Below are 25,498 nucleotides of genomic sequence, written 5' to 3'. Positions count from 1 at the left end.
TTTTCTTAGCATGTTGCCCTAAATCTTGTGAGATGCTAATTGTTAGCCGCTAATGCTAATAGCTAGCTAGCTCATAAAATGTACTGAGTAAGAGCAAATGTAGCTAGTTAATACTGCCTGATAAAGCAGTGATGGCTTTGACCTAAAATCAGCATGTTGGTTGTGCAACAGTATCTTCTAAATCAAAGAGGAATATGCAAAGCAAGAATATGTTAGCTACATGAAGTAGATAAGAGAAAACATGCAATGTAGTCAAAGCTTATAGGGTCCCCTAGGAAACACTTATCAACACTTTAGTTCCTACCCTGTCACAATAACTCCTCCCCTGGCATTTTAATTAATTGTATTCTCAAACACTGTATTCAAAGTGCCCACTATTATATTCCAACTATAGAATTAGAATAGTCATTATATTTCCATGATTCCAACAGTTTTGCCATAATTTGAGAGTCAAATCACAATTGTAACATTTGGTTAAAAATAAGTCCTATATTATGTGCCCATATCGTGCAGCCCGATGTGGCAGTGTGGACATTATCTCTACTGAGCAGTGGTGTAAAGTACTTAAGTAAAATTACTTTCAAGTACTACTTAAGTCATATTTTTTTGGTATCTGTACTTTACTATTTATTTTATATTTTTGACAACCATTACTTCACTACATTCCTAAATAAAATACTGTACTTTTTACTCCATACATTTTCCCTGACACCCAAAAGTACTCATTACATTTTGAATGCTTAGCAGGGCAGGAAAATGTTCCAATTCACCAAGAGAACATCCCTGGTCATCTACCGCCTCTGATCTGACAGACTCACTAAACACAAATGCTTTGTTTGTAAATTGTCTTGAGTGTTGGAGTGTGCCCCTGGTTATCCGTAAATAAAAATAATCAAGAAAATGGTGCCATCTGGTTTGATTAATAAGGAATTTGAAATTATTTATACTTAAGTACATTTGACCAATTACATTTTATTATGGTTGGCCATATTGCCCAGCCCTAGCCAGGCGGGTACACAACTGACTGATTAGGCGCCGCCAAACGTCAATTCGATACCTAAAATGCAAATGGAGAATCCATCCTGCCTTTTCTGCGTAGGGAACATTTTCAGGATCTTTTATTTCAGCTCATAAAACATGGGACAAACACTTTACGTGTTGCGTTCAGAGTAGATCACTGGTTCTACCGCTTAACGACTCTAGGATGTTTCCTAGCTCTCACCACCAGAGAAGGGGGACAGTCAATGAAGGTTGGGACTAGGGCGATACAATTGAGCATTTGGAAGGGGTTGGCTGTTGGGAAGAATGGACAATACGGGGACACCCTGGCAGTGAAGTCCTGGCAGGAAGAGGGCCGCCATGGTTGGAACAAACTGCCTGTTTGTGGGACCAAACTCCCCACTGTGGCACTGCCAAACAGCAGGGTCCACAGCTATGTAGTAGCTCAGGAGCTGAGACCCCCCCCCCCCCCCCAGATACCCAGGCCAACCACAAAGACCACAACACTCCCACTGCACACGCTTAGTTAAAGCAGGGGAGTTTGCAAGTATGTTAAATTATCCCTCAAATGTAGTATCTGAAGACCTGCAGAGCGTCAGTTGCTTGGTCGGCTGTCGTCTTGTCTCTGTAGCAGAAAGGGGACAACCGAGCGAGTGACCGTTTATACAACAGCAAACTGCGGCATCCTGCTTGGTTTTGTCCCAGATGGGCCGTGATTTTGGGAGGACACGTGTTATTGGTTTAGGAGTAGAACTGGCTCTTTTTTTTTTTAAATTTCAGCCTCAGCCATTTGAAGCCTTGATAAAGTGATAAAACTACTCCAGAGATTTTATTCACTCACAGTTGACACCGTCGGACATTTTTACGGCTGGTTTAATGTAAAGTCAAGTGGAGAAATCCATCAAAAAGAGGATCACAAAGCTAATTTACATCCAAAAGGATATAGGATTACTACATTATTCTAAAACTACTGCATTAATCCGACCAGTCATTCATTAGTCATATCATGTCACTGTACTGTAACCTGGGTCATAAATCATAGACAATGGAGGTTGAGTCATAATGGCAAGACTACTATTACAGTTACTAGATTATAAAAATGGTCAAGTTGATGAGATACTGTTTGGCTCACTGCAACCAAACCTCATGGGTTGCGCTTAGTTTGTGATAATATACATTTTAAAATGTGGCCAAGCATGACCTTGCCCAGACCGACCAAGCCCGGACCGAACCCCCTCTTTGCTGTCATACTGCCAACAAAACAATTCGTCAACCGAATCGGTAAGTAAACATATAACAAAACTGTCCCTCCACGTTTCAAGACATCTCTAATGCATTCCCCATTGAGGTTTTCCCCTATGGATAGTAGAGTCCTCATGTGATTGACAGACTATTCAAAGAGCAGAAGATAGTTTGGTAATGTGACAGTGGAAGCAGGCTGAAGCGGTGGTGATAACCCAGAATTTATCCTAATACTTTTAGTCAGTGTAGAACTATAGTACAAGATGAGGTACAATCCCCTCAAGGAACACCCATTGTTGAAATAAGATCTGGTGCAGTCTCCTCCCTCTAATGCCATTCTGGTAGTCGAGTTGTGAAGATATAGAGTAGCGCCTATCTATTGGAATCCAAAGTAACAAAGAGCACAAAACTGTAGGCTATGCTTTTTTTGGCTATAAGATACAAACGTCATACTGGACACATCAAAACATGTACACTCGATTTCTGCCGAGTCAAAAGCTCACAAAACCATAATAGCGCCTTCTACAAAGAGGAGCCCGTGAGGAAGACAGTCCACGCTAAAGCTTCTATCCAGCTCCCTCCCAGTCACAGAGCTGCTATCTTAGTGCCAGAGAGTGTTAGGGACGTTAATGCAGCCCCACCCTGGCACGAGAGGGGTGGGGGTGACCTTCCTGCATGGAGAGGCTGACTCGTCTCATAGGGTCGCTGAACCGCAAACCCTCCAATCTCCACAGAACCTGACACCTCCAGCACCACAGAAGCTTCTGGTCACATTCCTGCCAGGGAGCTTTCCACTGCCATAGTGAGCTGGCCAGGCAAGGTTAATCTCAAAACTAACCTGCCACTTTAAAAATGTATAGCCAGTCTCTTTCTCCCCCCCTCTCGAAAAGCTGTCCATGACCAAGCACATCAACTGATATGCCTTTCCAACTAAGCACCCAAAGACATTTGACAATTGAGTTGAGCACACCAATTCTGGATTCATGACCAAGCAAAGCTTAGTTATTGCAGCCTGCACCTAGACTTTTTCCCTACAACCTGCACCTAGACTTTTTCTCTACAGCCTGCACCTAGACTTTTTCCCTATAGCCTGCACCTAGACATTATCTAGACTTTTTCCCTACAGCCTGCCCCTAGATTTTTTCCCTACAGCCTGCACCTAGACTTGTTCCCTACAACCTGCACCTAGACTTGTTCCCTACAACCTGCACCTAGACTTGTTCCCTACAACCTGCACCTAGACTTGTTCCCTACAGCCTGCACCTAGACTTGTTCCCTACAGCCTGCACCTAGACTTGTTCCCTACAGCCTGCACCTAGACTTGTTCCCTACAACCTGCACCTAGACTTTTCCCCTACAACCTGCACCTAGACTTTTCCCCTACAGCCTGCACCTAGACTTTTCCCCTACAGCCTGCACCTAGACTTGTTCCCTACAACCTGCACCTAGACTTGTTCCCTACAACCTGCACCTAGACTTGTTCCCTACAACCTGCACCTAGACTTTTCCCCTACAGCCTGCACCTAGACTTTTACCCTACAGCCTGCACCTAGACTTCCCCTACAACCTGCACCTAGACTTGTTCCCTACAACCTGCACCTAGACTTGTTCCCTACAACCTGCACCTAGACTTGTTCCCTACAACCTGCACCTAGACTTTTCCCCTACAACCTGCACCTAGACTTTTCCCCTACAGCCTGCACCTAGACTTTTCCCCTACAGCCTGCACCTAGACTTTTTCCCTACAGCCTGCACCTAGACTTCCTCTACAACCTGCACCTAGACTTGTTCCCTACAACCTGCACCTAGACCTTTTCCCTACTTGACTTACTCACTTTATTCAATAAAAACAGACAGCATTTCAATTTCAGTGGTAATCATACATTTCTTATGCTGCGATTTTACACTTCTTGTGAAGTTGGTTGGTGGTTGTTGAAAGTAGATTGGCAGACATGGCAGAACTTAAGATATTGCTTGAACTTCAGCGCGTGTTTGCAGAGTGAACGGTAGTGTCAATTTGCATGCGTGCTAAACGGTCTGTTATTGCCTAAGCATGGATTAACCTTGTACATTAGTTACTTTAATAACATAACCGAAATTAAATATTATAGGGCATGAGCATGAGCATCCACAGGATGCTGCTCCCAAGTGGCGCAGCGGTCTAAGGCACTGCACCTCATTGCTAGAGGCCTCACTACAGACCCTGGTTCGATCCCTCGTGATCGGCGCACAATTGGCCCAGCATCGTCCGGGTTAGGGGAGGCTTTGGCTTTTAACTGACTTGGCTAGTTAAACAAAAGGTTAAATAAAAAATAGGAGCCAAGTACATTGGACAGCATGATATCCTGCACAGAGTAAGGTTCAACTGACTTAATACATAATTGAAAAGATAAAAGATCTAGTGTAATGAAAATGGACTTGACAGAAACCAAAACAGTCTTGTTGCAGTGTTATGATAGTCCAAGCACAGAGGTTTTCCTAGGGCATGGCAAATTAGAAAACCATTTAGAATTGTTAATTTCTGAAGATTTTTTTTTTTTTTTTTTAAGTAGTGAAATTGTCAAAAAGTCCAACAATCTTTTACATTGTGATTTTCAGTGGTTCAAGAGGGCAATTCCTTCCACATGTAATGTTTCTCATACAAATGTGTGGCTCGTGAATGAGTTAGTAAGTCTGTACCGTCTCCAAATGTTACAGAAGAGAGATATTGAAAAGGGCCATGATAAAGTTAGGAACCCAGACAGTATCACTTACGGTTGTACAGAAATAAAACATAATTTCCTTGTAACCATTTTCGCACTCGATTTGGTCAATATTACCTACATGAAGAGTTCCGTTTTGTTACGGAGGAACGGACAGAAAGACAAAGGGTTAGCCAAATTGCATCATACTGTAGCCTACACTGTATATCATCTGATGGGGGCAGATGCTTCGTTCTTTGAAAATACTGTTAAATATATCCACCATGACAAATTAACAGTAAAGCATCATTCACGTCATAATATTTTCTTTACCAACATAATTAAAATTCTAATTTGATCAAAAAGGTACAGCGTAATCCCATAAACGCCCGTTATATAGTTGGCAATAGCCGATGTTGTCTAAGGGCTGCTCACCTCTAAAAATATCAAAAACGTCAGGACTATCCCAGGGAGTAGATTCTTCATCTCTCCTTGCCGAATTTCAAACTCCGTTTTGAATGAAAAGATGAACAAAGACTTTATCACAATGTCGATTTCATTCCACAACAAAACGTTCAGCAGCTTCCCGCATCACACAAAGCATACGACCGACGAGCCTCCGCGTAACCCAGCTGTCAATGCGGGATAGGAGCAGTGACAGCGCCAATGTTAGCTCGAGTTCCTGTTGGTCTAGTGGCATTGTTTCCGCGATTAGATCATATCATTTTGAAGCAAAACTGCTCCAAAGAAAGATAAAAAATAAGGTATTCAATGGCATTATGCAGGCTATCCTAACAGCTGCATTACATTAGGATTTACTGTAATCGACGCCCCCTTTCGCTAACAAAACAGCCCGGAAGACACTCCTGTTTAGGTAAATCAGATAAGGTGAATCAAAAGGTTGTCTACTCCTGTAACCTCCCCATAATGCAATTGAGGAATTCTTGGTTCTGAAAATGTGAAATATGATAACTGGAATATGTATAATCACAGAGGGAGTGAAGACACCTCGTGATTTTATATGCAATGAGATTCTCTGACATTTCATCTAGGTGCAGTATGCTATTCTAAACTCGGCAACAACAACAAAAAAAATCCCTTTTTCAGGACCCTGTTCTTCAAAGATAATTCGTAAAAATCCAAATAACTTCACAGATCTTCATTGTATAGGGTTTATTAAACACTGTTTCCCATGCTTGTTCAATGAACCATAAACAATGAATGAACATGCACCCGTGGAATGGTCATTAAGACACTAACACCTTACAGACGGTAGGCAATTAAGGTCAGAGTTATGAAAACTTAGGACTTAGGACTTCGAAAAACACCAAAAGAAAGATGCCCAGGGTCCCTGCTCATCTGCGTGAACGTGCCTTAGGCATGCTGCAAGGAGGCATAAGGACTGCAGATGTGGCCAGGGCAATAAATAAATTGCAATGTCCGTACTGTGAGACTCCTAAGACAGCGCTACAGGGAGACAGGACGGAAAGCTGATCGTCCTCGCAGTGGCAGACCACGTGTAACAACACCTGCACAGGATCGGTACATCCAAACATCACACCTGCGGGACAGGTAGAGGATGGCAACAACAACAGCCAGTTACACCAGGAATGCACAATCCCTCCATCAGTGCTCAGACTGTCCGCAATACACTGAAAGAGGCTGGACTGAGTGCTTGTAGGCCTGTTGTAAGGCAGGTCCTCACCAGACATCACCGGCAATAACATCACCTATGGGCACAAACCCACCGTCGCTGGACCAGACAGGACTGGCAAAAAGTGGTCTTCACTGACGAGTCGCGGTTTTGTCTCACCAGGTGTGATGGTCGGATTCTCGTTTATCGTCAAAGGAATGAGCGTTACACCGAGGCCTGTACTCGATTTGGAGGTGAAGGGTCCGTCATGGTCTGGGGCGGTGTGTCACAGCATCATCGGACTGAGCTTGTTGTCATTGCCTGGCAATCTCAACGCTGTGGGTTACAGGGAAGACATCCTCCTCCCTCATGTTTTATTTTTTTATTTATTTCACCTTTATTTAATAACCAGCTGGCCAGTTGAGAACAAGTTCTCATTTACAACTGCAACCTGGCCAAGATAAAGCAAAGCAGTGCGACACAAACAACAACACAAACAAACGTACAATCAATAACACAATAGAAAGAAATAAAACAATCTATATACAGTGTGTGCAAATGTAGAAGAGTATGGAGGTAGGCAATAAATAGGCCATAAAGGCAAAATAATTACAATTTAGCATTAATACTGGAGAGATAGATGTGCAGATTATGATGTGCAAGTAGAGATACTGGGGTGCAAAAGAGCAAGAGGGTAAGTAATAATATGGGGATGAGGAAGTTGGGTGTGCTATTTACAGATTGGTTGTGCAGTTGCAAACCGTAGTCTGGCTTTTTTAATGGCGGTTTTGGAGCAGTGACATCTTCCTTGCTGAGCGGCCTTTCAGGTTATGTCGATATAGGACTCGTTTTACTGTGGATATAGATACTTTTGTACCCGTTTCCTCCAGCATCTTCACAAGGTCCTTTGCTGTTGTTCTAGGATTGATTTGCACTTTTCGCACCAAAGTACATTCATCTCTAGGAGACAGAACGCAACTCCTCCTGAGCGGTATGACGGCTGCGTGGTCCCATGGTGTTTATACTTGCGTACTGTTGTTTGTACAGATGAACGTGGTAGATTCAGGCATATGGAAATTGCAACCAAGGATGAACCAGACTTATGGAGGTCTACAATTATTTTTGTCTAGTCAGTCTTGGAAGATTTCTTTTGATTTTCCCATTATGCCAGGCAAAGAGGCACTGAGTTTGAAGGTAGGCCTTGAAATACATCCACGGGTACACCCCCAATTGACTAAATTGATGTCAATTAGCCTATCAGAAGCTTCTAAAGCCATGACATCATTTTCTGGAATCTTCAAGGCTGTTTAAAGGCACAGTCAACTTAGTGTATGTTAACTTCTGACCCACTGGAATTGTGATACAGTGAATTATAAGTTAAATAATCTTTCTGTAAAAAATTGTTGGAAAAATTACTTGTGTCATGCACAAAGTGGATGTCCTAACCGACTTGCCAAAACTATAGTTTGTTAACAAGACATTTGTGGAGTGGTTGAAAAATGAGTTTTAATAACTCCAACCTAAGTGTAAGTAAACTTCCGACTTCAACTGTAACTGAAATATCACATTTACATAAGTATTCAGGCACTTTTGGCAGGGAATACAGCCTTGAGTCTTCTTGGGTATGACACGACAAGCCTGGCACACCTGTATTTGGGAAGTTTTTCCCATTCTACTCTGCAGATCCTCTGAAGCTCTTTCATGTTGGATGGGGAGCGTCGCTGCACAGCTATTTTCAGCTCTCTCTAGAGATGTTCGATCGGGTTTAAGTCCGGGTGGGCCACCCTCTGGCTGGGCCACTCAAGGACGTTCAGACACTTGTCCCGTAGCCTGTCCTGCATTGTCTTGGCTGTGTGCTTAGGGTCGTTGTCCTGTTGGAAGGTGAACCATCGACCCAGTCTGACTTCCTAAGCGCCCTGGAGTAAGTTTTCATCAAGGATCTCTCTGTACTTTGCTCCGTTCATCTTTCCCTGAATCCTGACAAGTCTCCCAGTCCCTGCCCCTGAAAACATTGAACAGTTGTAATTTAGCCTAGTGTAAACATTGAACAGTTGTAATTTAGCCTAGTGTAAACATTGAACAGTTATAATTTAGCCTAGTGTAAACATTGAACAGTTGTAATTTAGCCTAGTGTAAACATTGAACCGTTGTAATTTAGCCTAGTGTAAACATTGAACCGTTGTAATTTAGCCTAGTGTAAACATTGAACAGTTGTAATTTAGCCTAGTGTAAACATTGAACAGTTATAATTTAGCCTAGTGTAAACATTGAACAGTTATAATTTAGCCTAAATGTGTAAACATTGAACAGTTGTAATTTAGCCTAGTGTAAACATTGAACAGTTGTAATTTAGCCTAGTGTAAACATTGAACAGTTATAATTTAGCCTAGTGTAAACATTGAACAGTTATAATTTAGCCTAGTGTAAACATTGAACAGTTGTAATTTAGCCTAGTGTAAACATTGAACAGTTGTAATTTAGCCTAGTGTAAACATTGAACAGTTATAATTTAGCCTAGTGTAAACATTGAACAGTTGTAATTTAGCCTAGTGTAAACATTGAACAGTTGTAATTTAGCCTGGTGTAAACATTGAACAGTTATAATTTAGCCTAGTGTAAACATTGAACAGTTATAATTTAGCCTAGTGTAAACATTGAACAGTTATAATTTAGCCTAAATGTGTAAACATTGAACAGTTGTAATTTAGCCTAGTGTAAACATTGAACAGTTATAATTTAGCCTAGTGTAAACATTGAACAGTTGTAATTTAGCCTAGTGTAAACATTGAACAGTTGTAATTTAGCCTAGTGTAAACATTGAACAGTTATAATTTAGCCTAGTGTAAACATTGAACAGTTGTAATTTAGCCTAGTGTAAACATTGAACAGTTGTAATTTAGCCTGGTGTAAACATTGAACAGTTATAATTTAGCCTAGTGTAAACATTGAACAGTTATAATTTAGCCTAGTGTAAACATTGAACAGTTATAATTTAGCCTAAATGTGTAAACATTGAACAGTTGTAATTTAGCCTAGTGTAAACATTGAACAGTTATAATTTAGCCTAGTGTAAACATTGAACAGTTGTAATTTAGCCTAGTGTAAACATTGAACAGTTGTAATTTAGCCTAGTGTAAACATTGAACAGTTATAATTTAGCCTAGTGTAAACATTGAACAGTTATAATTTAGCCTAGTGTAAACATTGAACAGTTGTAATTTAGCCTAGTGTAAACATTGAACAGTTATAATTTAGCCTAGTGTAAACATTGAACAGTTATAATTTAGCCTAGTGTAAACATTGAACAGTTATAATTTAGCCTAGTGTAAACATTGAACAGTTATAATTTAGCCTAGTGTAAACATTGAACAGTTATAATTTAGCCTAAATGTGTAAACATTGAACAGTTATAATTTAGCCTAGTGTAAACATTGAACAGTTATAATTTAGCCTAGTGTAAACATTGAACAGTTATAATTTAGCCTAGTGTAAACATTGAACAGTTATAATTTAGCCTAGTGTAAACATTGAACAGTTATAATTTAGCCTAAATGTGTAAACATTGAACAGTTGTAATTTAGCCTAGTGTAAACATTGAACAGTTATAATTTAGCCTAAATGTGTAAACATTGAACAGTTATAATTTAGCCTAGTGTAAACATTGAACAGTTATAATTTAGCCTAGTGTAAACATTGAACAGTTATAATTTAGCCTAAATGTGTAAACATTGAACAGTTGTAATTTAGCCTAGTGTAAACATTGAACAGTTATAATTTAGCCTAGTGTAAACATTGAACAGTTGTAATTTAGCCTAAATGTGTAAACATTGAACAGTTGTAATTTAGCCTAGTGTAAACATTGAACAGTTATAATTTAGCCTAAATGTGTAAACATTGTAAGTAGACTACCTACTTTTGGTTTTAGTGCCACTTTATCCAAGGGACCCTTATATTATACAACAATAGAACCACAGAACATAGAACATTCATAGAACATTCCACATAACATTCTACAACAATAGAACCACAGAACATAGAACATTCATAGAACATTCCACATAACATTCTACAACAATAGAACCACAGAACATTGAACATTCATAGAACATTCCACAGAACATTCTACAACAATAGAACCACAGAACATAGAACATTCATAGAACATTCTACAACAATAGAACCACAGAACATAGAACATTCATAGAACATTCCACAGAACATTCTACAACAATAGAACCACAGAACATAGAACATTCATAGAACATTCTACAACAATAGAACCACAGAACATAGAACATTCATAGAACATTCCACAGAACATTCTACAACAATAGAACCACAGAACATAACAAGTATTTTATTGTCCCTAACATAAGCAGGCAAAATCTAGCAACCTAAAAGTACAAAAACAAACCGGCGAAAGCAGAGGTTTCTGTCACACAGGTGTATTCACCAGTGTCTGTTGTCATGGTAGCAGTGCTATCATCTTAACAAAGAGAAGAGGTGTGGCGACAATGCCTTTTCTCAACACACACCTCTTGTGTTTAATTGGCATGTCTTTGTAATGACGGAGGATGATTGGCTGTGATAAATGGATCCCAACTTACCTTCAACCACTTAGTCATCTTGACAGTGCCTTTGTAATTGGGATGACTTGAGGTAACCCATTCAGTGCAAGGAAGAAACCTGACTACGTGTGGTGTGCTAACTTTTTTAGGACAAGGCTATTGCTCATAAGCAGTGTATCAAAAAAAATTGTCACATGCGCCGAATACAACCTTACCGTGAAATGCTTACTTACAGGCCCCTAACCAACAATGAAATGCTTACTGACAAGCGCTTAACCAACCGTGCATTTAAAGAAATAGAGTTAAGAAAATATTTACTAAATAAACTAAAGTAAGAAATGACATTAAAAAGTAACAATAACGAGGCTATATACGGGGGGTACTGGTACAGAGTCGATGTTCCGGGGTTACAGATTAGTCAAGGTAATTTGTACACGTATGTAGGGGTAAAGTGACAGTGCATAGATAAACAGCATGTAGCAGCAGTGTGGGGGGGGGGGGGGGGGGGGGGGTATAAATAGTCCGGGTGGCCATTTGTATAATTATTCAGCAGTCTTATGGCTTGAGGGTAGAAATTGCTTGGACCAATACTTGGCTCTCCGGTACCGCTTGCCGTGCGGTAGCAGAGAACAGACTATGAATTGGGTGACTAGAGACTTCGACTAGAGACTTTTTTGGCCTTCCAATGACACCACCTAGTATATAGGTCCTGGATGGCAGGAAGCTTAGCCCCAGTGACGTAATGAGCTGTACGCACTACCCTCTGTAGCGCCTTACGGTCGGATGTCGAGCGGGGATGCAACTGGTCAGGATGGTGCAGCTGTAGAACTTTGAGGATCTGGGGACCCATGCCAAATCTTTTCAGTCTACTGAGAGGGAAAAAGCATTGTCGTGCCCTCATGCCTTTCTTGGTGTGTTTGGACAATGATAGTTTGTTGGTGATATGGACACTGGGAAACTTGAAACTCTCGAACCGCTCCAATTCAGCCCTGTTGATGTTAATGGGGGCCTGTTCGGCCCTCCTTTTCTTATAGTCCACGATCAGCTCCTTTGTCTAGCTCACGTTGAGGGAGAGGATGTTGTTCGGTGATCAGGACTACCACTGATGTGTTGTCAGCAATCTTAATGATGGTGTTGGAGTTGTGCTTGGCGATGCAGTAGTGGGTGAAGAGGGAGTACAGGAGGGGACTAAGCACGCACCCTCGAGGGGCCCCAGGGTTGAGGATCAGCTTTATTTTACTGAGTTACAGTTCATAGAAGGAAATCAGTCAATTGAAATAAATTCATTAGGCCCTAATCTATGGATTTCACATGACTGAGCAGGAGCGCAGCCCTGTGTGGGCCTGGGAGGTCATAGGCCCACCCTCTCGCCAGCCAGGTCCACCCACTGGGAAGCCAGGGCCAGCCAATCAGAATGAGTGTATGAAATGCAGTCAACCATAAAAGCCTTGTAATACAGACACATTACAAACCAACCATCAGGACAACCAGCTCATTTAGAAAATGTAATGGGAAAAACAAGGGAATGTAATGGGGAAAACAGGGGAATGTCATGGGGAAAACAGGGGAATGTAATGGGGAAAACAGGGGAATGTAATGGGGAAAACAGGGGAATGTAATGGGAAAAACAGGGGACCTGCAAAATCAAGCTAAAGATTCTCTATCAAAGTAGTTAGATCACATACATCTCCAACAGTCTTCCCACATCCATTTCCTTCTCGTTATACGGTCATGTGGTAATGGTTACTTATTGGACTATTTTGCTATCAGGCTTCAGTAATGACACTTAGGACTAAGTTACTGCCACTACTTCAATGTACACTGAACAAAAATCTTATTAAAACGATGCAATTTCAAAGATTTTACTGTGTTACAGTTCATATAATGAAATCAGTCAATTGAAATGAATTCATTAGGCCCTAATCTATGCATTTCACATGACTGGGAATACAGATAAGCATCTACTGGTCACAGGGACGTGAATCAGAAATGTGGTGTGACCACTGTTTGCCTCATGCAGCACAACATCTCCTTCTCATAGAGTTGATCAGGCTGTTGATTGTGTCCTGTGGAATGTTGTCCCACTCCTCTTCAATGGCCGTACAAAGTTGCTGGATATTGGCGGGAACTGGAACACGCTGTCATACACGTCGATCCAGAGCATCCCAAACATGCTCAACGGGTGACATGTCTGAGTATGCAGGCCATGGAAGAACTGGGACATTTTCAGCTTCTAGGAATTGTGTAGAGATCCTTGTGGCATTCACGTGCTGAAACATAAAGGGATGACGGGGGATGAATGGCACGACAATGAGCCACAGATTTTCTTCATGGTATATCTGTGGATTCATATTACAATCAATAAAATGCAATTGTTTTCGTTGGCCGTAGCTTATGCCTGCCCATATCATCACCTCACCATGGGGCATCAGCAAACTGCCTGCCTACACGACGCCATACACGGTCTGTGGTTGAGGACAGTTTGACGTACTGCCAAATGCTCTAAAAACAACGGAGGTGGCTCATGGTAGAGAACTTAACTTTAAATTCTCTGTCACGATCTCTGGTGGACATTCCTGCAGTCAGCATGCCAATTGCACACTCCCTCATTTTTTGGTGTCCTTTTTATGTCTCCAGGACATGGGGCACCTGTGTAATGATCATGCTGTTTAATCAGCTTCTTGATATGCCACACTTGTCAGGTGGATGGATTATCTTTCGCAAAGGAGAAATGCTCACTAACAAGGGATGTAAACAAATTTGTACACAGAATGAGATAAATCAAGTCTGGGATGTTTTATTTCAGCTCATGAAACCAACACTTTACATGTTGCGTTTATAATTGTTCTGTGTAGTTAGTAAAATACTGTAGTTAACCAAATAGCTATCCGGAATGTCTGCATTGCCTGTTTCTACACTAACTGACTCATCACATATGCTGAAGCTACTGTTCATTTGCTGTCACTTTGGTCCTAGTTATGTGTACATGTCTACCTCAATTACCTCGTAACCCTGCACAGCAATTCAGTACTGGTATCCCGTGTATATAGAAAAGTTATCGTTACTCATTGTATTATTATTTTACACCTGTTTAACAAATCATGTCAAATACAATGATTTGAGTAAGTGGCATCTCTCTGCAGCCATTTGCAGCATATATGCTGCTATATTCCTGAGGGGGAGTAAGGTGCTTTCCTTAGCATGGACACATAATGGAGGGTTTCTCCACCCCAAATAGACAATATTAAAAATTGTGTTCATGTCTTCCCAAACAGTCTGAGTGGATATCATGAATGAGGTCTTGTATCATATTTGCTGCCAGGACTATGGAGAGATTTGGCAAAATACAGGATAATCCGTTACGTTAGTAGATGTGTTTTCACATAATATGTAGACAATAATATCTGCATTTTTACAACGAATAGATTTAAGGTCTTCTTAAAAAATGGGTTAAGTAGTTCTACAAACTGAATGACCCATCTACGTTAGGTAGTGAGTGACTCCCATGCTCCTGGGATCTATTCAAGAAGCAATTCAGAAAGAATCGTCCATCAATTTAACCTAAAAAAAAACATGGTAACGCATATTAGCTAAACTAGCCGAACAACCCATCGGCATCAACTTAGTTGTGATCTTAAGTGGAAAGTGTTGGTGACCTCCAATACAAGAGAGCGATTTAGTCTCATAATGAGCTTTTTTTTTTTCTTCAGTTGAGCTATTTTGAGAACACTAGTGTCGGTCTGGTCTTACTGAATTGTAGATGCTACACCTACTGTCGGCATCACCGCATCCGATTCTCACTGAATTATACACGCTGCACCTACTGTCAGTTCTTACAGATGCCGCTTTCGTGCAAATGTTTTCCAAGTTTTCTCCTGTGGCGGGTCAGTGCATCCGATTCTCACTGAATTATACACGCTACACCTACTGTCGGCATCACCGCATCCAATTCTCACTGAATTATACACGCTACACCTACTGTCGGCATCACCGCATCCAATTCTCACTGAATTATACACGCTGCACCTACTGTCGGCATCACAACATCCAATTCTCACTGAATTATACACGCTGCACCTACTGTCGGCATCACAACATCCAATTCTCACTGAATTATACACGCTACACCTACTGTCGGCATCACCACATCCAATTCTCCCTGAATTATACATGCTACACCTACTGTCGGCATCACCACATCCAATTCTCCCTGAATTATACACGCTACACCTACTGTCGGCATCACCACATCCAATTCTCACTGAATTATACACGCTACACCTACTGTCGGCATCACCACATCCAATTCTCACTGAATTATACACGCTACACCTACTGTCGGCATCACCACATCCAATTCTCACTGAATTATACACGCTACACCTACTGTCGGCATCACCACATCCAATTCTCACTGAATTATACACGCTACACCTACTGTCGGCATCACAACATCCAATTCTCACTGAATTATACACGCTACACCTACTGTCGGCATCACCACATCCAATTCTCCCTGAATTATACACGCTACACCTACTGTCGGCATCACCACATCCAATTCTCACTGAATTATACACGCTACACCTACTGTCGGCATCACCACATCCAATTCTCACTGAATTATACACGCTACACCTACTGTCGGCATCACCACATCCAATTCTCCCTGAATTATACACGCTACACCTACTGTCGGCATCACAACATCCAATTCTCACTGAATTATACACGCTACACCTACTGTCGGCATCACCACATCCAATTCTCACTGAATTATACACGCTACACCTACTGTCGGCATCACCACATCCAATTCTCCCTGAATTATACACGCTACACCTACTGTCGGCATCACAACATCCAATTCTCACTGAATTATACACGCTACACCTACTGTCGGCATCACAACATCCAATTCTCACTATACCAGTTCAAAGCCAGACTAAGGTCAGAATAAAATGTACTTAAATCCAGTGCTTGAAAATTCTATAACCTTTGAATTATGAAATGAAATAAATCTAACTATACTGAACAAATATATAAACACAACATGTAAAGTGTTCGTCCCATGTTTCATGAGCTAAAATAAAATATATACATTTTCTATATGCACAAAGCTTATTTCTCTCCAATGTTGTGCACAAATTTATTACATCCTTGTTAGGGAGCATTTCTCCTTTGCCAACATAGTCCATCCACCTGACAGGTGTGGCATGTCAAGAAGCTGATTAAACAGCATGATCATTACACAGGTGCACCTTGTGCTGGGGGCAACAAAAAGCCACTAAAATGTGCAGTTTTGTGACAACACAATGCCACAGATGTCTCAAGTTGAGGAAGTGTGCAATTGGCATGCTGAATGCAGTAATGTCCACCAGAGCTTTTGCCATATCCAGCACTCCATGCATCGGCGCTGATCTTCAGGAGGAGACCATCCTTTATCTCCATGCATCGGCGCTGATCTACAGGAGGAGACCATCCTTTATCTCCATGCATCGGCGCTGATCTACAGGAGGAGAAAAGTCCTTTCTCTCCCTGCATCGGAGCTGATCTACAGGAAGAGACAGTAATTTATCTCCATTCATCTGGGCTGATCTACAGGAGGAGACAGTCCTTTCTCTCCCTGCAGGCGGGGAGAGTAAACCGTGCTCATATCCAGCACTCCTGCTGCCTCCCTGTGATCTGAGCCTCCTCCCTTCAGCAGGAGGAAATCACAGCGAAGGAGAAAAGTGTATTTGCCTATCAACCATTGCCATGGAGAGGTGGTTCAAAGGAGAGAGTGTTTTTGGCCTCAAGTCTCGTTCCATAATGAAAGAGTTGGTATTTATACGTGGTTGGGGGGGGATGCTGTGTTGCCAGGGAGGACAATAGGTAAAGAGCGAGAGATCTGCTGTACATGTTTCCCTTTGATGAAAGCGTTTCCTTAAAGGCTTGTTGTACAGAAGCGTTTGAACCGCACTAATAAGGATGATCCATCAAAATCGATAAAAAAAAAACACGGTTGGACGTACGCTCTCAATAAATCCCATGAGATACACAAAGCAAAACCTGCTCTGTACAACGTGGCGAAATCAGATTTGTTGATGGGAGTTGTGTTGTTGACCAGGAACGGTCAGTGGAGGTGCAGGGTCAGAAAGTATGAGGACATTAGCAAGCAGAAAACTAGCCAAAACAATCCTACAGATCCATGGAGATACATAATGGGGCTGGGTTACAGTGTCACGGTCCTGCTCTCAACATGAAACAACCACACCAAGGCTATCGCCATCATTACGATAGCGCTGACGAACATGGCATAGGATCAGAATGGAGTATACAGGGCATAGAGAAGATGTGCGTTTGCTGGGAGGAATGCGTAGCGGAGTGATTAGATATCCACTCTCACCGCGTTACCCTCTCATCATCCTGTTTGACGCATAATTCCATGTACGTGGCCCCATCACATTAGATTAGTATCAGTGTATCCATCCACAGCAGGAAGTCAGGCGTGTGCTGTTCTCTCCAATATTGCCAGGCAACAGGGGACTACCTGCAGGGATAGCAATTGGGGTGTAGATGAGCGATAGCAGCCTTCCTACGATGTCCTCCTGCGGTCATACAACCAATTATAGACATCAAGACCTCCAACTCGCCCTAGAAAACCTCACAAAAGGAAGCGTTCTAACGTGATGTGCATAGCTCAAACCTTCACAGATCTCCTACTGACATCAACGCATGCATGGTTTATGTAAAAAAAGTTTCAGGGCTTGCACGGGTATAATCTCAGAATCCATAACCAAATATTTAATGTCTTTCACAAGAGATTAACGCAGGTATGACAAGTAAGTTGAGTGTCAGACACTCATAGGTACAGTCTTCGCTAATAAGGCTAAGCTTAACAGGACACAACAACCACCAAACTCAGCGCTGATTAACACCAGGGATCCTGGACATTGCTTGGAGGTGGGCCTTGCTTGTGTACATTGACCCTTAACCTATTAGTTAGAATAGAAATCCAAGCAGTAACCCATCTCCTCACTCCTAGCCCTGGATCCACCTGGAGACACTATCCCTGTACAGTTGATCGTCACGTGCTGTTCCACTACATTGGCCAAATGTACCAAGTAAACATTGTCTACATACAGAAAGATACATTTCTTCTCCTGGAATGATATACAAAAGACGGCCCAAAAATTCAGTTCACTGGAGCAGTTAGATCCTTGTTGATGCTCCTATGCTCCTCACGAGTAAGAAAGACATTTCTAAAGGAGTCCAACATCCATCCGTTCCAGAAATGCACCATGGGTAAAGGCCTTGCCCGGTCAGTTGATTAGCCCAGCTAGGAGTGGTTCTGTCTCTTCCTTAGTAGAGGTAAGAGACTTTTAGCAGTGTGGTCATATTTGATGTGGGGAGGTTGTGGGTGTGAGTATCAGGGAACCATGGGACAGCTCCAGGTGACCTTTGAACTGAGCCTGCAACAATAGGTCAAGCTCACCAAGGAGTCCGCAGCGACAATCTACTAATTCAATTACAGTCTACATTTCCTCCAAGTGATATCCATTCAGACAGGGAGCAGCGAGGAACCTCATGTTCCACACTAGAATTGGGGGAGACGTCCTTTGCCTCACTCATCTCTTTGTACAGGTCGCTACATTCTCTGTGTCACACCAAATCCTACCGTAGGTGATGTTCCTTTATCCCATTACATCTCTAGTGTGTCTTCTGGACCGTGGTACGGTACGGTGCACATTGGCTCTCAGCTAGTGACCTGAGTTGCAAATTGTGAGTACACCAGCCGTGGTGAGGGTATGGGATAGCCTGTGCCACAGTGGCCTTCTGGTTCTCTTTGCTACAGTGTTGACTGCCGACAGTCAGCTTCAAAGGCTACAATAAGCCTCCCATTGAGCAAGTGTCGAGCCCTCCACTGCTTTTATCAAAGGCAACAGGCTGAGTTGTGTAGTCAACTCTGTGGGGTACAACCAGGGACCTCCCGCAGTCACGCCATTGTACACCACCAGTTACTCTCCAGCCTGTGGAGTTAGCCACCGCAACACTAAACAGAATTTAGCACTTGAGCACGAGGCAAAAATTCACTCCTTTGGAAGAGGAAGCGAGTAGACTAGCCGGTGAAATGAGATTCAGATTAATAACTCTAGTTGTCATGGCAATGGGTAAGAAGTGAGAAAGTGAGAGGAAAGCATACAGGCATGTAATTTGTTGTTGCAATCAAGAGGAGATGAAAGTGGAATTGGAGCCCAGCCATAGGGACCAGCTAGAGGGACCAGCCAGAGGGACCAGCCAGAGGGACCAGCCAGAGGGACCAGCCAGAGGGACCAGCCATAGGGACCAGCCATAGGGACCAGCCATAGGGACCAGCCAGAGGGACCAGCCATAGGGACCAGCCAGAGGGACCAGCCATAGGGACCAGCCATAGGGACCAGCGAGAGGGACCAGCCAGAGGGACCAGCCAGAGGGACCAGCTAGAGGGACCAGCCATAAGGACCAGCCAGAAGGACCAGCTAGAGGGACCAGCCATGCGGACCAGCCATAGGGACCAGCCATAGGGACCAGCCAGGGACACATTTAATCGTGTTATTGATAGGGAATTAATTCCAATTAACTAAGAGGGCTCTGTCACGGTGTTGTATTGGTGATGGGAGAATTATGCTGCATTTGTAAACCATAACGAGAGAGATCTTTCATTGCCTCCCCTTTAAGTTGTTATCCAATGTACTGCAATGTACTGCAATCCACTATACTACAATCTACAAAGAGCTGGCACAGACACATAGACAAATTACGGATTCTGATTCAACTGAAAAGCAGGGAAACACATACCAGGGACTAATCGATGATAGTCAAGTTATGACGCATCAAGACCAAAAGAAGTGGTGGATGAAAATTGATTATTTCAACCTAGAAGTAATCCTATAGAGTTTCTTGCTATAGTAGTCCTATAGGATTTTCTAGTCATTTTCAGGCCCAAGGACAAGGACAGATGGGATTCAATTTAGTAGAACCCGTGTCTTCGTCAGTTCTTTCCACAGCAATCACATCAGACTTTACCCTTGTGATGAAACCCTTTCCCATCAGTTTCCAATGAAAGTCACTGTATTTCACTGCCAATATCCTTCTGTAAGTCTGTGCTATTGGCCTCTGCCAAACATCCACAGACATCGCAAACAAAGGACAGTCTGAACATTGTGATAGGCCATGCTGCCCTCTACAGGACACGATTATCAGTGTCATTCACATTCAGAAACAGTCAAACGTCAGTAGCCTGACTAGGATTCCTCTCCTTGTTTCCTTCCCTTCGACCACGCTAGTGTGAAAGAGCTGTGGAACTATGACCAACTGGACTCGAACCCGAGGCTGTCTGCAACACAAGACAGTGTTAGCCAACTGAGCTAAAGTAAAGGTTCAAGCTCAGTGAACTACCTCTGCTACAAATAGGCTTTCTTCCATAGGTTTCCACATCAGTGACAGAATGTAGCACCCAACCCCTTTCCCTGAATATGAAGGACTTGACGGCCCTGCAATTCCTCCTATCAACATGCATCGGTTACTCAAAATAAACTGGAATGGTTTGCCAGAGACACAGTAAATATGAAGGTGGGTGTCTTTTAATGTAGACTATAGCTGTCGGGGGAGTTAATATGAGTGTGCGGGTATTCTAATATAAACTATAGCTGTCGGGAGGGGGGGGGGGGGGGGGCAGATGACAAATGTCCCCTTGTCAAACGGTCTGTCACAACAATTCATTATTCTGGAGTTCCATGTTCAGCCTGTAATTGGTGCCATGCTTCATTTATGACAGCGTTCTGAGAGGTGTATCTATATGCATTTCCCCTCGCCACTTCTCTCGGTATGTTAGTTTTAATGGGACTGGGGAGATACTTATTCATTTCATCAATAACAAAGACTCCTCTGTAATGATGAGAAAAAAAAAAATCCCAGACTGAATTCCAACAAAGACTTACTTATTAACGGATCCTTGAATTGAACATTAAAAGATGGTACGCATTTCGCAACAATACACAGTAACCCTACACTGCAGGCTAATGGCATCTTTCCTGGTCTTCACAGTTGAGAAGTATCCTTGATACAAATTGTCTTGTTAGGCCTAAGTACCAGCCACCAGGCATTGTTAAAAACGAGTGTGTTAAATTAAGTCAGCACCGCCCTACTGAAATATTAAAACTATAGTCACACACACTCCATGTATAAACTCCATGTATAAACTCCCAGCAATTGAATGGGTCTTTACCAACACTTTGGGCATCCAAAGGACTTCCACAGGGTCCTGAGGAAGCTGGCACAGTGATGCCCAAAGCGTTGGTAAATACCCAATAAATTGCTGGGAGTTTATACATGGTGTGTGACTTTATTTTTGATAGTTTGTTCACTGTTAGTCAGCACCTCCACACAAACCATCATTCTGGGTGTGCGTCAGCTCATGTTTAAAAAAAACAACAAAAAACAACATGATTCAACGCACGTTACTTATTTGTGTATTTCAAAGCTTTTCAATTAGTCAGGACGCATGTGCCGCTAGAAACAATTCATTTCCTAAAATGCTCAACAAATGGGTGAATTTAGATAAGATCTAAATATTTCAGATTGTAAATTAAACGCCACAGCAGGAAATCAATTGCAATATTTATCTGATGTTAAGGTTTGTCTTAAATGGGTCCCTTTGGATATGTCAATCTAATGTACAGTGGGGCAAAAAAAGTATTTAGTCAGCCACCAATTGTGCAAGCTCTCCCACTTAAAAAGATGAGAGACCTGTAATTTTTATCATAGGTACACTTCAACTATGACAGACAAAATGAGGGAAAAAAATTGAGAAAATCACATTGTAGGATTTTTAATGAATTTATTTGCAAATTATGGTGGAAAATAAGTATTTGGTCAATAACAAAAGTTTATCTCAATACTTTGTTATATACCCTTTGTTGGCAATGACAGAGGTCAAACGTTTTCTGTAAGTCTTCACAAGTTTTCACACACTGCTGCTGGTATTTTGGCCCATTCCTCCATGCAGATCTCCTCTAGAGCAGTGATGTTTTGGGGCTGTTGCTGGGCAACACGGACTTTCAACTCCCTCCAAAGATTTTCTATGAGGTTGAGATCTGGAGACTGGCTAGGCCACTCCAGGACCTTGAAATGCTTCTTACGAAGCCACTCCTTCATTGCCCGGGCGGTGTGTTTGGGATCATTGTCATGCTGAAAGACCCAGCCACGTTTCATCTTCAATGCCATTGCTGATGGAAGGAGGTTTTCACTCAAAATCTCAGGATACATGGCTCCATTCATTCTTTCCTTTACACGGATCAGTCGTCCTGGTCCCTTTGCAGAAACACAGCCCCAAAGCATGATGTTTCCACCCCCATGCTTCACAGTAGGTACGGTGTTCTTTGGATGCAACTCAGCATTCTTTGTCCTCCAAACACAACGAGTTAAGTTTTTACCAAAAATATATATTTTGGTTTCATCTGACCATATGACATTCTCCCAATCTTCTTATGGATCATCCAAATGCTCTCTAGCACACTTCAGACGGGCCTGGACATGTACTGGCTTAAGCAGGGGAACACGTCTGGCACTGCAGGATTCGAGTCCCTGGTGGCGTAGTGTGTTACTGATGGTAGGCTTTGTTACTTTGGTCCCAGCTCTCTGCAGGTGATTCACTAGGTCCCCCCGTGTGGTTCTGGGATTTTTGCTCACCGTTCTTGTGATCATTTTGACCCCACGGGGTGAGATCTTGCGTGGAGCCCCAGATCGAGGGAGATTATCAGTGGTCTTGTATGTCTTCCATTTCCTAATAATTGCTCCCACAGTTGATTTCTTCAAACCAAGCTGCTTACCTATTACAGATTCAGTCTTCCCAGCCTGGTGCAGGTCTACCATTTTGTTTCTGGTGTCCTTTGACAGCTCTTTGGTCTTGGCCATAGTGGAGTTTGGAGTGTGACTGTTTGAGGTTGTGGACAGGTGTCTTTTATACTGATAACAAGTTCAAACAGGTGCCATTAATACAGTTAGCGAGTGGAGGACAGAGGAGCCTCTTAAAGAAGAAGTTACAGGTCTGTGAGAGCCAGAAATCTTGCTTGTTTGTAGGTGACCAAATACTTATTTTCCACCATAATTTGCAAATAAATTCATAAAAAAATCCTGCAATGTGATTATCTGGATTTCTTTTCTCATTTTGTCTGTCATAGTTGAAAATTACCGGCGTCTCATCTTTTTAAGTGGGAGAACTTGCACAATTGGTGGCTGACTAAATACTTTATTTTCCCCACTGTATATATAATACATTTATCTTTTTAAGATGACATACCACACTACTGCCAGACAAAATAAGATGACATACCACACTACTGCCAGACAAAATAAGATGACTCATAAAATATGGATATATTCTTCCATTGCCACAAAGCCCTGTTCCATAGCTGTCCTCACCTCTCCCAAACCGGCTACATCAAGTTGGAGTGAATATAGAAACAGGTCTGTATGAATCAAGGTTTATAATTGTGTCAAACAAGCACTATTTATTTACAACCTTCCTTGAAGTAATCACTGATAAGAAATTACCCTGACAGGTGAAAGCCATGTGATGGAGGCCTTGCACTCACCTGTTAGATCACGTCTAATCAGTGATTAATTACGTCAAGGACGGTGAGGAAGAACGGATGCACTTTCAAGGAACGTTAATGACTCAAGTGTAGGTCCCAGAATAGAGCCAACAGTGCCATCTAGTGGTCATTTGGGAGAAAACAATGTGTAGACCACATCCTTATTGTGTTCCTGACAAATATAATTTATAATTCTCTACCCAGACCCATATATTGTAAAGGATGTCACAATTCTGTATGTTCTTTTAGGTGCACCAAAGACATTACTTACTCAATGGACTACTGGAAAATGTTTTAAATCTAAATTGCTGACTCAATAACTTCTTCCTAATGATCATTGGGTGTTATTAAAAGAAGCCTTAACATCAGATGTGGATGGTGAGAGATGGACAAGGAGACAGAGGAGGAGAGGACCTGCAAGGCTAGAGTAGTCTTCTTAACAGCTGTATATGAATGGCTAATGGGGCATCACTGATGCTTTGCTTCACCTCACCCAGGGGAGAGCGGGGAACTCAGGGGAGAGCGGGGCACTCAGGGGAGAGCGGGGCACTCAGGGGAGAGCGGGGCACTCAGGGGAGAGCGGGGCACTCAGGGGAGAGCGGGGCACTCAGGGGAGAGCGGGGCACTCAGGGGAGAGCGGGGAACTCAGGGGAGAGCGGGGAACTCAGGGGAGAGCGGGGAACTCAGGGGAGAGCGGGGAACTCAGGGGAGAGCGGGGAACTCAGGGGAGAGCGGGGAACTCAGGGGAGAGCGGGGAACTCAGGGGAGAGCGGGGCACTCAGGGGAGAGCGGGGAACTCAGGGGAGAGCGGGGAACTCAGGGGAGAGCGGGGAACTCAGGGGAGAGCGGGGAACTCAGGGGAGAGCGGGGAACTCAGGGGAGAGCGGGGAACTCAGGGGAGAGCGGGGAACTCAGGGGAGCGGGACACTCAGGGGAGCGGGGAACTCAGGGGAGAGCGGGGAACTCAGGGGAGAGCGGGGAACTCAGGGGAGAGCGGGGAACTCAGGGGAGAGCGGGGAACTCAGGGGAGAGCGGGGAACTCAGGGGAGAGCGGGGAACTCAGGGGAGAGCGGGGAACTCAGGGGAGAGCGGGGAACTCAGGGGAGAGCGGGGAACTCAGGGGAGAGCGGGGAACTCAGGGGAGAGCGGGGAACTCAGGGGAGAGCGGGGAACTCAGGGGAGAGCGGGGAACTCAGGGGAGAGCGGGGAACTCAGGGGAGAGCGGGGAACTCAGGGGAGAGCGGGGAACTCAGGGGAGAGCGGGGAACTCAGGGGAGAGCGGGGAACTCAGGGGAGAGCGGGGCACTCAGGGGAGAGCGGGGCACTCAGGGGAGAGCGGGGCACTCAGGGGAGAGCGGGGCACTCAGGGGAGAGCGGGGCACTCAGGGGAGAGCGGGGCACTCAGGGGAGAGCGGGGCACTCAGGGGAGAGCGGGGCACTCAGGGGAGAGCGGGGCACTCAGGGGAGAGCGGGGCACTCAGGGGAGAGCGGGGCACTCAGGGGGGAGCGGGGCACTCAGGGGGGAGCGGGGCACTCAGGGGGGAGCGGGGCACTCAGGGGGGATCAGGGGGGAGCGGGGCACTCAGGGGGGAGCGGGGCACTCAGGGGGGAGCGGGGCACTCAGGGGGGAGCGGGGCACTCAGGGGGGAGCGGGGCACTCAGGGGGGAGCGGGGCACTCAGGGGGGAGCGGGGCACTCAGGGGGGAGCGGGGCACTCAGGGGGGAGCGGGGCACTCAGGGGGGAGCGGGGCACTCAGG

General features: G+C 43.7%; 1 protein-coding gene across 1 annotated transcript in view; it reads right to left on the bottom strand.

Annotated features, from left to right (window-relative positions):
* Nucleotides 1–5,779, bottom strand: part of LOC110535203 (vesicular, overexpressed in cancer, prosurvival protein 1) — a 55,043-nt gene extending 49,264 nt beyond the window's left edge. The window contains exon 1 of the mRNA XM_036934750.1: nt 5,358–5,779. Coding sequence (XP_036790645.1) covers nt 5,358–5,408 — 51 coding nt within the window. The 5' untranslated portion in view covers nt 5,409–5,779. The remainder of the gene's footprint in view (nt 1–5,357) is intronic.
* Between the last annotated feature and the right edge of the window lie 19,719 nt (nt 5,780–25,498).

The sequence above is a fragment of the Oncorhynchus mykiss genome, chromosome 11 (genome assembly GCF_013265735.2).
Source record: "Oncorhynchus mykiss isolate Arlee chromosome 11, USDA_OmykA_1.1, whole genome shotgun sequence".
Classification (NCBI taxonomy): Eukaryota; Metazoa; Chordata; class Actinopteri; order Salmoniformes; family Salmonidae; genus Oncorhynchus; species Oncorhynchus mykiss.
Note: the sequence above shows the minus strand (reverse complement) of the source record. Positions and strands in the feature narration are given on the sequence as shown.